General features: G+C 38.5%; 1 protein-coding gene across 1 annotated transcript in view; it reads left to right on the top strand.

Moving 5' to 3' along the window:
- ARHGAP42 (Rho GTPase activating protein 42) overlaps positions 1 to 13,472 on the top strand; it is a 332,642-nt gene that overhangs the window by 251,702 nt on the left and 67,468 nt on the right. The window contains exons 7-8 of the mRNA XM_069554888.1: positions 10,482 to 10,586; positions 12,635 to 12,764. Of these exons, the coding sequence (XP_069410989.1) occupies positions 10,482 to 10,586; positions 12,635 to 12,764 (235 nt within the window). The remainder of the gene's footprint in view (positions 1 to 10,481; positions 10,587 to 12,634; positions 12,765 to 13,472) is intronic.

Raw genomic sequence — 13,472 nt, 5'->3', positions numbered from 1 at the left:
ATTAAATATAAACTGAAGCATGCTCCTTTTAATACTCATCCCTTAGACTGCTAAATTTAATTTTAAATCATTGTCTGAAAAAAATCTAAGGTAATTTAGTTAACATGCTTTAGCTCTTTAGCTTATTATATCATGAATTATACTTATAAAATGCTTTTTAGCTTTTCTAATAGATGTGAATAATTTTGAAACTGAACAACTACTTGCTAAGTTAAAAAGGTCTCCCAGATAGTATGTAGACCTTCAGGTCCTGAAAGCAAAAGATTTTGTGTTCATTTTCAATATAATTGGTTAACCTTAGTATAGAAAATTTATAGAGTAGATTAAAGTGAGAAAATAAGACAGTATTATTTTTTTTTAAAGACATTGTAGGACTAAAAGATTTCTATTCTGCTGAAAATCTAAGTGCAGTCATTGTAAAAAAATGAAACGATAAAGCTCTCCTCAGGTTGCATACATTTAAATAAAAGCTTGTTAGTCTTTGGTTTTAGTTATAGGTGCTGTTACTGAAAGTTTGAAGTTTGCAGTGACTGTTAGACCATGAAGAATTTTGGAGAAGTCGGAAAAATGCATTCTATCTATTTAACTGACTCATCTCTTATACTTCATTTTAGAAATCCATCATGTAAAGGCCTGGTCTAAACATAGCTTCTGCTGGATTTTATCACATTGATGGCCATGTTACCTTCTTCATTCCCATTTAGTTGAAAAGATAATCTGACTATTCTTTATTGCCTTGTTTCTTCACCAAAGAAGTTTCAGCTCTGTTTCATTTGAATTCCATCCCCTTGAAATATTGGAAATTCATCTTTAGGAACTCCAGTGAGTCTTCACTGCTGAGGCACTATATAGCCATGACTTCAGAAAGTTTTGGCTTTTTAATTAATTGAATCTGTGTTCATATCTGTTCATTCATTCATTCATTTGTTCTTCCATACTTTTCTCATTGATTTGGTGGTCCAGTGGTTAAGAATACACCTGCCAGTGCACGGAATGTGGGTTCAGTCTCTGCTCTGGGAGATCCCACGGGCCTTGGGGCAACTAAGCCTGGGCACCAGAACTACTGAGCCCTTGAGTCTAGAGCTGGTGCCCTGCCACAAGAGAAGCCACCACAGTAAGAATCCTGCACACTGTAACAGAGTATTAGAGTGGGAAAGACTAGAGATCTCTTCAAGAAAACTGGAGATACCGAGGGAACATTTCGTGCAAAGATGAGCACAACAAAGGACAGAAAAGGCAAGGATCTAACAGAAGCAGAAGAGATTAAGAAGAGGTGGCAAGAATACAAGTGTCAGAAGAACTGTACATAAAAGGACGTAATGACCAGATAACCACAATGGTATGGTCACTCACCTAGAGCCAGACATCATCGAGTGTGAAGTAAAGTGGGCCTTAGGAAGCATTACTACAAACAAATCTAGTGGAGGTGATGGAATTCCAGCTGAACTATTGAAAATCCTAAAAGATGATGCTGAGAAAGTGCTGCACTCAATATGCCAGCAAATTTGGAAAACTCAGCAGTGGCCACAGGACTGGAAAAGGTCAGTTTTCATTCCAATCCCAAAGAAAGGCAATGCTAAAGAATGTTCAAACTACCGCACAATTGTACTCATCTCACACGCTAGCAAAAAATGCTCAAAATTCTCCAAGCCAGGCTTCAGCAGTAAGTGAACCAAGAACTTCAAGATGTTGAAGCTGGATTTAGAAAAGGTAGAGGAACCAGAGATCAAATTGCCAACATCCACTGGATCATAAAAAAAGCAATTGAGTTCCAGAAAAAACATCTACTTTTACTTCATTGACTATGCTAAAACTTTTGACTGTGGATCACAATAAATTGTGGAAACTTCTTCAAGAGATGGGAATACGACCACCTGACCTGCCTCCTGAGAAATCTGTATGCAGGTCAAGAAGCAACAGTTAGGACAGGAATGGAACCATAGACTACTGTATATTGTCACCCTGCTTATTTGACTTATCTACAGAGTACATCATGAGAAATGCTGGGCTGGATGAAGCACAAGCTGGACTCAAGACTGCTGGGAAAAGTATCAAAAACTTCAGATATGCAGTTGCTAACACTCTAATGGCAGAAAGCAAAGAGGAACTAAATAGCCTATTATTGATGAAAGTCAAAGAAGAGAGTGAAAAAGCTGGATTAAAACTCAACATTCAAAAAATGTAGATCATGGCATCCAGTCCCGTGACACTTCATGACAAATAGATGGGGAGAAAGTGGAAACGGTGACAGATTTTTTTTTTTTTAAATGGCTTCCCTGGTAGCTCAGATGGTAAAGTGTCTACCTACAATGCGGGAGACCCAGGTTCAATCCCTGGGTCGGGAAGATCTCCTGGAGAAGGAAATGGCAACTCACTCTAGTATTCATGCCTGGAAAATCACATGAACCAAGGAGCTTGGTGGGCTACAGTCCGTGGGGTCACAAAGAATTGGACATGACTGAGAGACTTCACTTTCTTTCTTTAGTTTTTTGGACTTCAAAATCACTGTGGGTGGTTGACTGCAGTCATGAAATTAAAAAACGCTTGCTCCTTGGAAGAAAATCTATGACAAACCTAGACAGCATATTAAAGAGCAGAGATATCACTTTGCTGACTAAGGTCCATATAGTCAAAGCTATGGTTTTTCCATTAGTCATGAACAGATGTGATAGTTGGACTATAAAGAAGGCTGAGCACCAAAGAATTGATGCTATTGAATTGTGGTGTTGGAGAAGACTCCTGAGACTCCCTTGGACAGCAGAGAGATCAAACCAGTCATTCCTAAAGGAAATCAACGCTGAATATGCATTGAAAGGACTGAAGCTGAAGCTCCAATACTTTGGCCACTTGATGTGAAGAGTTGACTCATTGGAAAAGACCGTGGGCTGGGAAAGACTGAGGGCAAGGGAAGAAGGGAGTGGCAGAGGATGAGATGGTTATATAGCATCACTGACTCAGTGGACGTGAGTTTGTGGAAACTCCAGCAGATGGTGAAGGACAGAGAAGCCTGGCGTGCTGCTGTTCTTGAGGTCACAGAGTCAGATGGGACTTAGCAACTTTGCAACAACACACCTTCTCTGATTATTACCCTCTTTGACAAGTTGTCCCCTGTGCCACACTGACTGACCTCTTTCCATCCATGACTCTTTTTTTCTTCGGTTTTCTCATTCATTGCATTAGATACTGATACTTTTTCATTCCCGTTCAATCCGTACATTAGACTTAAAGCACTCTGTGGTCATTCAGAAGCTATCCCTTGTGATTTTCTCTCATTTTCCTCCAAGTAAAGAATAGCAAAAACCACAGGATTATCTCCTAGGCCAGACATGTGTACAGGATGAAAACTTATGCCTTGCCTGTGCTCTAGTTTTCCAGTCTTCTTGGAGATTTCAGTGGCCAAATGTAGACGTCTATATGAGGCTTTGATCTCTTTTAGTACATTATGATGCTCTGTTTATGAGAAGTGTTTGTATTTTTTAAAAACACTCTTATTGGGATATAATACACATGCTCTTCAGTTCACCCAATTATAATTAGTTTTTGTCTGTGGTCTGAGGTAGGTGTCAAACTCCATTCTTTTCCATGTGGCTCTTCAGTCATCAAAGAATTCTTTGCTGTAAAGACCATTCTTTACACATTGTATGATCTTGGCACCCTTGTTGAAAATAAGTTGTTCATAGATATCTGAGTTTATTTCAGACTCTGAGTTTTCTTCTGTTGATGCATATGTCTGTCCTTGTTCCAGTATCACCCTGTGTTCATTATTCCAGTTCTGCCCAGTTTGGGCATCAGTCGTCTGAAATAACTGGAATTACTCCAGATTGCTTCAGAGGCCTGTCCCTTACTCCCATGCTAGCTGCTGCTGCTAAGTCACTTCAGTCATGCCCGACTCTGTGTGACCTCATAGACAGCAGCCCACCAGGCTCCCCCGTCCCTGGGATTCTCCAGGCAAGAACACTGGAGTAGGTTGCCATTTCCTACTCCAGTGTAAGAAAGTGAAAAATGAAAGTGAAGTCACTCCATCGTGTCCGACTCTGCAACCCCATGGACTGTAAGCCCATCAGGCTCCTCTGCCCATGGGATTCCCCAGGCAAGAGTGCTGGAGTGGGTAGCCTTTCCCTTCTCTGGGGGATCTTCCCAACTCAGGGATCAAACCCAGGTCTCCTGCATTGCAGGCAGATTCTTTACCAGCTGAGCCACAAGGGAAGCCCAAGAACACTGGAGTGGGTAGCCTATCCCTTCTCCAGCATATCTTCCCAACCCAGGAATCAAACCAGGGTCTCCTACATTGCAGGTGGATTCTTTGCCAACTAAGCTGTGACCTGGTGATTAATCAGCTGAGAGATTGTGAATAAGTTATTCCTTTGCTGACTTGCTATGGTTTTGCTAAATGATTCAGTTCAGTTCAGTTCAGTCTCTCAGTCGTGTCTGACTCTTTGCGACCCCATAAATCGCAGCTTGCCAGGCCTCCCTTTCCATCACCAACTCCCAGAGTTCACTCAAACTCACGTCCATCGAGTCAGTGATACCATCTGGCCATCTCATCCTCTGTCGTCCCCTTCTCCTCCTGCCCTCAATCATTCTCAGCATCAGAGTCTTTTTCAGTGAGTCAACTCTTTGCATGAGGTGGTCAAATATTGGAGTTTCAGCTTTAGCATCAGTCCTTACAATGAACACCCAGGACTGATCTCCTTTAGGATGGACTGGTTGGATCTCCTTGCAGTCCAAGGGACTCTCAAGAGTCTTCTCCAACACCACAGTTCAAAAGCATCAATTCTTCAGTGCTCAGCTTTCTTCACAGTCCAACTCTCACATCCATACATGACCACTGGAAAAACCATAGCCTTGACTAGATGGACCTTTGTTGGCAAAGTAATGTCTCTGCTTTTTAATACGGTATCTAGGTTGGTCATAACTTTCCTTCCAAGGAGGAAACATCTTTTAATTTCATGGCTGCAATCACCATCTGCAGTGATTTTGGAGCCCCCCAAAAATAAAGTCTGACACTGTTTCCACTGTTTCCCCATTTGTTTCCCATGAAATGATGAGACCAGATGCCATGATCTTTGTTTTCTGAATGTTGAGCTTTAAGCCAGCTTTTTCACTCTCCTCTTTTTCTTTCATCAAGAGACTCTCTAGTTCCTCTTCACTTTCTGCCATAAGGGTGGTGTCATCTGCATATCTGAGGTTATTGATATTTCTCCTGGCAATCTTGATTCCATCTTGTGTTTCTTCCAGACCAGCATTTCTCATGATGTACTCTGCATAGAAGTTAAATAAGCAGGATGACAATATACAGCCTCGACATACTCTTTTTCTTATTTGGAACCAGTCTGTTGTTCCATGTCCAGTTCTAATTGTTGCTTCCTGACCTGCATATAGGTTTTTGAAGAGGCAGGTCAGGTGGTCTGGTATTCCCATCTCTTGAAGAATTTTCCGCAGTTTATTGTGATCCACATAGTCAAAAGCTTTGGCATAGTTAACAAAGCAGAAATAGATGTTTTTCTGGAACTCTCTTGCTTTTTCCATGATCCAGCGTATGATGGCAATTTGATCTCTGGTTCCTCTGCCTTTTCTAAAACCAGCTTGAACATCTGGAAGTTCACGGTTCACGTATTACTGAAGCCTGGCTTGGAGAATTTTGAGCATTACTTTACTAGCGTATGAGATGAGTGCAATTGTGTGGTAGTGTGAGCATTCTTTGGCATTGCCTTTCTTTGGGATTGGAATGAAAACTGACCTTGTCCAGTCCTGTGGCCATTGCTGAGTTTTCCAAATTTGCTGGCATATTGAGTGCAGCACTTTCACAGCATCATGTTTCAGGATTTGAAATAGCTCAACTGGAATTCCATCACCTTCATTAGCTTTGTTCATAGTGATGCTGTCTAAGGCCCACTTGACTTCCCATTCCAGGATGTCTGGCTCTAGGTGAGTGATCACACCATCGTTATTATCTGGGTCGTGAAGCTCTTTTTTGTACAGTTCTTCTGTGTTTTCTTGCCACCTCTTCTTAATATCTTCTGCTTCTGTTAGGTCCAGACCATTTCTGTCCTTTGTGGAGCCCATCTTTGCATGAAATGTTCCCTAGGTATCTCTAATTTTCTTGAAGAGCTCTCTAGTCTTTCCCATTCTGTTGTTTTCCTCTATTTCTTTGCATTGGTCGCTGAGGAAGGCTTTCTTATCTTTCCTTGCTATTCTTTGGAACTCTGCATTCAGATGCTTATATCTTTCCTTTTCTCCTTTGCTTTTCACTTCTCTTCTCTTCACAGCTATTTGTAAGGCCTCCCCAGACAGCCATTTTGCTTTTTTGCATTTCTTTTCCATGGGGATGGTCTTGATCCCTGTCTCCTGTACAATGTCATGAAAGATTATTCATCCATTAATGCAGTATCAGTTTTTACTTTTGATCAGTTTGTTGTGGTGATTATGTAAATTGATTGTAAAACCCTTGCAAATCATAGAGTGCTATATGAGTTTTTCCTGAAGGTAAAAGTGCCTTTCTTAATATTAAAATCTAATCTACCTACTGGCTTATTGTTATTGACATTATCATGTTAAAAGTTTTAGGTTTACTTCAAGGTAAGCTGAGACAATAGTCTTTTCCCTACCACCCCACCCACCCTGGCACATTGAACAAAGAAAGTGACAGAGTGGAAATGCAATTCCTAAAGACTGTCAGGCTGCCCTGTTAATTTTCCTTGATTTAGCATCATGGAATTTGTTAAGGATAAAATGAACTAAACATTTAACTTTGCCACCACCTAGAGGCAATTATGTCATACATGCTGTCTTGATTAAACTTTCTCAAATGCTGCTTCCAGAGTAGATGTGGAACAAAAGTAAAAGGTGGAAAACTCTTTGTATATAATTTTTCTCTACGCCCTAAAGAATTGTCCTCAGCATGCACTGTGAGATTAAAAGATACTTGTTTACTACTAAGCAAAACTGAATTTTACCAGAAGTTGCCAGTAGAAAAAGTATCTCAGGGAATTGGGTGTCTTATAGGAATATTTATTGCAGATGTTCTTAAAGTATCTCCTTTGTAAGTTGAATTCTCTATACTTTACATAATATTGCAATAGTATCTTTCTTTTATGATACCCAGTGCCTAGTAAGACAGTATAGACATTAAGCAATGAAACAATATTACTGCAACAAATTCATAACTACTGTGCAAGTATTTAGAAGGCTACTGTTGCCTAAGTATATACTTCAAAGGCTTTTTCTTATTTTGTCTCTGAAAATCTCTAAATTTACATGTCTATGCCATGGTTAATTAAAGGTTTTTTAATACTATTTTAAGATACAGTTCTTTTAAATTGGGTCACAATATGTGCAGACTATATATCTTAAATTATTGAACAATTTAATAAATATATGTAGCATCCTTTTACTAAAGGGTTATCTATTAAATCTTTAGTTTCCCTAATAATTATTTGTTGATATAAAATTGACAGCATAAAATAATTCTAAAATTACAGACAATGTATTTTGATACATCATCAGGAACTGTTGAACAAAGAAAGGAAATTCCTTAAAATGTAACAACTTAACACCAATTTGAAAGTATATGCTTTCCAAAATGTGTATGATTTTGTAAGAAGTTAACTTGTTTAGGAAGAGAAGCATTAGATCATTGCAGAACCAGTATTTAACTGTTGGAAATCATAACACACATACCAGTTGATTCTTGACTGAATCCTCCTTCTTCCCCAGACAGAGGAAATGACAGGATATTATTCACATATGAAGATGATTTCAAACTGTGTTTCTTTCCTCATATAAAATAAAAGTTTACAGACATGCTATTTGAATTAGAAAAATATTAGCATCTTCTCAAATGTGTTTTCTAACTTTACTGTAGGAAGAAGTTGTGGGAGAGATTGAATTGGTAGACATGTATATGGAATAAAATCCCAGGAAATTAAATGAAAAATTTAAATAAATTATTTTTAAGTTACAACATTTCATATAAATGACCATGTCTGATAACTCCATGGACAGCTGCTCTTTACAAATAAAAACATCATAAATAATTGCATATGAATGTGGGATTAGAAAGCTAGGGTCATAGAAATTATGCTTTTGCAAAGAAAATTTTATTCTAACTCTTACATGAAAAGATCTGTCTGTAGCTCCATGTTTTTGCTCAACTCTTGCTTCTTTTTTGAGTTTTTCCTGCTGCTTGCTAAAATACTGTCTGTTTATTACATAAACCAGTACTGCCACCTCGTGATCTTTTCCTGAATTTCACCTGGCCATCCTTATTCGTTCTCTTTGGGTACTTCTTATTTCTGGCTTACTGGTTTAGTATTCCTCACATCTGCACATTTTTGATCTCCGACTTCTGGTTAGAATCTCTTCTAGGATTAGTTAGTTAGTTGCTGTTAGTTGCTCAATCATGTCCTACTCTCTCTGACCCCATGGACTGTATACCCAACAGACTCCTCTGTCCATGGGATTCTCCAGGCAAGAATGCTGGAGTGGGTAGCCATTCCCTTCTCCAGGGAATCTTCCTGATCCAAGGATCAAACCAGGGTCTCCTACATTACAGGGAGATTCTTCACCATCGGAGTCACCAGGGAAGCCCATTACCCTTTGGACCTAACAGAAGCAGAAGATATTAAAAAGGAGTGGCAAGAATACACAGAAGAACTATACAAAAAATATTTTCATGACCCAGATAACCATGATGGTGTGATCACTCACCTAGAGCCAGACATCCTGGAATGGGAAGTCAAGTGGGCCTTAGGAAGCATCACTACGAACAAAGATAGTGGAGGTGATGGAATTCCAGTTGAGCTATTTCAAATCCTAAAAGATGATGCTGTGAAAGTGCTGCATTCAATATGCCAGCAAATTTGGAAAACTCAGCAGTGGCCACAGGACTGGAAAATACCAGTTTTCATTCCAGTCCCAAAGAAAGACAATGCCACAGAATGTTCAAACTACCACTCAATTGCACTGATCTCACACGCTGACAAAGTAGTGCTAAAACTTCTCCAAGCCAGGCTTCAACACTATGTGAACTGTGAACTTCCAGATGTTCAAGCTGGATTTAGAAGAATCAGAGGAACCAGAGATCAAATTACCAACATCCGTTGGCTCATCCAAAAAGCGACAGAATTCCGTAAAAACTACTTCCAGAAAAATCTACTTCTGCTTTATTGACTACACCAAAGCCTTTGACTGTGTGACTCACAACAAGCTGTGGAAAATTCTTAAAGAGATTGGAATACCAGACCACCTTACCTGCCTCCTGAGAAATCTGTAGGCAGGTCAAGAACCAATAGTTAGAACTGGACATGGAGCAACAGACTGATTCCAAATCGGGAAAGGAGTACATCAAAGCTGTATATTGTCACCCTGCTTATTTAAATTATATCCAGAGTACATCATGAGAAATGCTGGCCTGGATGAAGCACAAGCTGGAATCAAGATTGCCGGGAGCAGTATCAGTCACCTCAGATATACAGTCCATGGGGTCGTGAAGAGTTGGACACGACTGAGTGACTTCACTTTCACTTTTCACTTTCATGCATTGGAGAAGGAAATGGCAACCCACTCCAGTATTCTTACCTGGAGAATCCTGGGGACAGAGGGCTGCCATCTATGAGGTCGCACAGAGTCAGACACGACTGAAGTGATTTAGCAGCAGCAGCAGCAGATATGCAGATGACACCACCCTTATGGCAGAAAGTGAAGAAGAGCCTAAGAGCCTCTTGATGAAAGTGAAAGAGGAAACTGAAAAAGTTGGCTTAAAGCTCAACATTTGGAAAATTAAGATCATGGCATCTGGACCCATCACTTCATAGCAAAAAAGATGGGGAAACAATGAAAACAGTGAGAGATTTTGTTCTGAGGGGCTCCAAAATCACTGCAGATGGTGACTGGAGCCATGAAATTAACACTTGCTCCTTGGAAGAAAAGTTATAACCAGCTTAGACAGCATATTCAAAAGCAGAGACATAACTTTGCCAACAAAGGTCTGTCTAGCGAAAGCTAAAGTTTCTCCAGTAGTCATGTATGGATGTGAGAGCTGAACTATAAAAAAAGCTGAGCACCGAAGAACTGATGCTTTTGAACTGTGGCGTTGTAGAAGACTCTTGATCATGGGGTCGCAATGAGTCGAACGTGAGAGAGCGACTATACTGAACTGAACTGTGTTATTTTCATCTTTATTTCCATTAATTCTCTCCTGGATATTTTGTTAGTGCATTTGAAGAGTAGTTAACATGACAACTGTCCATGACAAGACCTAAAAGTTAAATCATGTCTGCCAAAAAGGAAGTAAAAATTAGGTTCCATGGCTTCCATTTCATATCTGTAATTCTAGTGCCAACTTAGTTGAGGATATTCAAAACTTACTAGCTAGAGGAATTAGAATGAAATATAATTTCTCTAATTTATTTTATTTGATGATCATCCTTTTTAAAAAACACATTTTTATGGTTTATTTTTTTCTCTCTTTATTTTTGCAGCTTTTATCATTCCTTCAGGGTTTGTTTACTTTTTACCACGAGGGATATGAACTCGCCCAGGAATTTGCACCATATAAACAACAGCTGCAGTTCAACTTGCAGAATGTAAGACTATACCTGTTCTCACTGCCTCTGCTTCGTTAATCAGGCGATCCCAGGGCAACTGAGTTATAGCCAAGCTGAACTTATCTGAGTACAATAAAGCCTCACTCATTTAGAAAAACCACTTAATAAATTTATTAACTTTTTAAAATAAGAGCTAATCTCATGTTTGAAAATTATATACTGCCAAATTTCATGAAAATGAAAATATCTGAGTGCAGAAACCTTGGAAACTGTTACCTTTATCTAGTGTTTTCATTATTTTGCTGAGTGACCCTAGGCATGTTGTCTTTCCTGAGAGGGCAATATTTCTGTATTTGTGAAAAGGACTTGCACAATGGACTTTCATGCTCTGTCCCTTTCCTCCCTGAAGCTATTTATTTTATAGCTGATATTTACTGTTTTCTAAAAATAAATTTAAATGTGGCTTTCAAGCATCCATAAAAGCTGCTTTAAAGCTTCAGGGAGAATTATTTAAAAACACCCTATTTCTGGCAGAGTTTATTTTGTAAAGTTGTCCAGTAAATCCTTTTAATATTTGATTGCAGTTATACGAATTCTGATTTACATGTACTGAATACCAGTTACACTTTAAAAAGCTAGCCGATCCATTCTGTATTATCAAATATGTTGTTCCGTTGCTAAGTCATGTCCGGACTCTTTGCAACTTCCTGGACTGCAGCACACCAGTCTTCCCTGTCCTTTCACTGTCTCCCAGAGTTTGCTCAAACTCTTGTCCATTGAGTCGATGATGCCAATAACAAAATCTTAGTTGTTGAGGATTTTGTGTAAATGAAGAGTTATTTCTGAAACCGTGTCTGGTACTCTAGCTAAAATAGTTTGTGAAGGTTTCACTTAATTTTCTATAAAAAGCATGCCTTTCACTCCTTACCTGATTTTTGCCATTGTAAAGATGTTCAGCAAATAGAAATATGTATTCAGAGCGTACCATGAGAAATAAGTAATTGCAGTTATTCTACTTGTGTTTTGCATTTAGCTTTTTATTTAACCTAGATTTTCTCGCAGAATCAATTTCACATGCAATTCATTCCACTGTTTTTCAATATGGAATCCATTTGGGCTTTCTCAGTAAATATTAAAAGGGTAAATTATAAACCCAAAGTATTTTTATTACTTCCATATTAAATGCAATTGCTGTAAGATTCCTGGGATTTGAGAACAAGAGACAGGTGAAGTATCAGAAAAAATTCATATCCTTATGTTTTAAAGGGAAAAGCAGCAAAAGTGGCAATTAAGAAAACTTTCCCAACTTTACCTTGAGATTCAGATCTTTTATTAGGGGCCGTAACAGAATGATAATCATCACTGCCTCACAGGTTGATGATTATTCTTATGTTTCCAAGTACGTATTGTTGAGATAATATGACCTGAATGCAAAATTGATATTCATAGAGAAAAGCCATATACTTTCTATATCTTAAGTAAACTTGCTATGGTGTAAGTAAATTATTTCCAAAGTAGAAGACATTAGAACTTGGAAACCTATTCATTTTTATGTGTTAATTTATGCATTGACCTCCTGATAACTATGTTAGGATTTCGGGAAAACAAGGTAAGTGATATTTCTTCAAAGAGGTTTTTGGAATAAAAATGATGAACCTTTTTCTTGATAAGTGCCACATATATCAGAACTATGTGAATTTATTTTAACCCTCAAAACAAACTAAGTGGTTGTGTATCTGCTTTTTTTTATCTTAGGTATTATGGGATATAAAATGTTATTTTAATTAATATCTTATATTTGTAAAGCTATAAGTTGTTCCCTAGATAATGTTAAGTGGGAAATTGGATAAAATACTCACATACACAGATGCAAAGAGAAACATGCAGGAGGTCATTCAGAAAAGTTTCACTAAAGCAATTCAAAATTAGAGCATAGGATTCAATGTAGATGGTGATGGATATGGTAAACAGTCCTGAAAGAGTCAAGGTTATCCTTTGCACCATTTATAGTTTTGAAACCTTAGACTGGGTGTTCCTCAAAACTGGCAGAAAACACTGAATGAAATTGTTGTTTCTGTTTACTAAAGACGAGGAATAATTTTGAAAGTACTCGACAAGAGGTAGAGCGATTGATGCAGAGGATGAAATCTGCCAATCAAGATTACAGGCCACCCAGCCAGTGGACAATGGAAGGCTACTTGTATGTCCAGGAGAAACGTGAGTTGCAAAGATGTAAATTAATGTCTCTTAAGATTAACCTTCTGTTTCTATGAGACGTGAGTTGGTTACTTGCTTTTCCTTCAAGAAGGAAGACTGAAATTCCTAACAGCTTTATCCTATATGGTCTGCTTGGCCAGCGACTATCACTGAATGTGGAAGTTTTTCCACTTTTCACCATTGGATTCTCTAAGCTGGTATGTTGTTGAACTTGGAACTTAGAATTTTCATGATGATACCGTAACATGAGTTCAGTTTTAGAATTTAATTATGGTGCCTGATCTCAATGCAAAGTTTCATGGAGAATTGAAACCCAAAGCCTTTATCAGATGAATCATCTTGGTGACTTTGGTAGTGGTTTTCCCCTTCAGCAGCATTATTTCATTTAATTCTGTGCTCTGACAGTTTTCAGGAGTAAATCTGGCAGTTACATGATCTCAAACTGGCACTGTTTACTTCCTGGTGTTGGGAAATAAGCTTCAGATCCAATAGAGCATTATTATAATTGCCTCACACTGAGAAAGTTTTTCTCACAAAAGTTAATAAAAGCCATTCAAACTTGTATAACTAGAGTCCTTTTTTGTCATTAAGTGGAACCAGTGATTAAATTAACTCTCTGTTTCAACCCAGAATGCCCTAAAGCACTCTCTTACTCTTTGTGTTGAAGGAACAGTTGTTTGCATTCCCAGTGCATCATGGGCCAGGGTC

Source organism: Ovis canadensis, chromosome 15 (genome assembly GCF_042477335.2).
Source record: "Ovis canadensis isolate MfBH-ARS-UI-01 breed Bighorn chromosome 15, ARS-UI_OviCan_v2, whole genome shotgun sequence".
NCBI lineage: Eukaryota > Metazoa > Chordata > Mammalia > Artiodactyla > Bovidae > Ovis > Ovis canadensis.
This window is presented reverse-complemented; position numbering and strand designations above follow the sequence as displayed.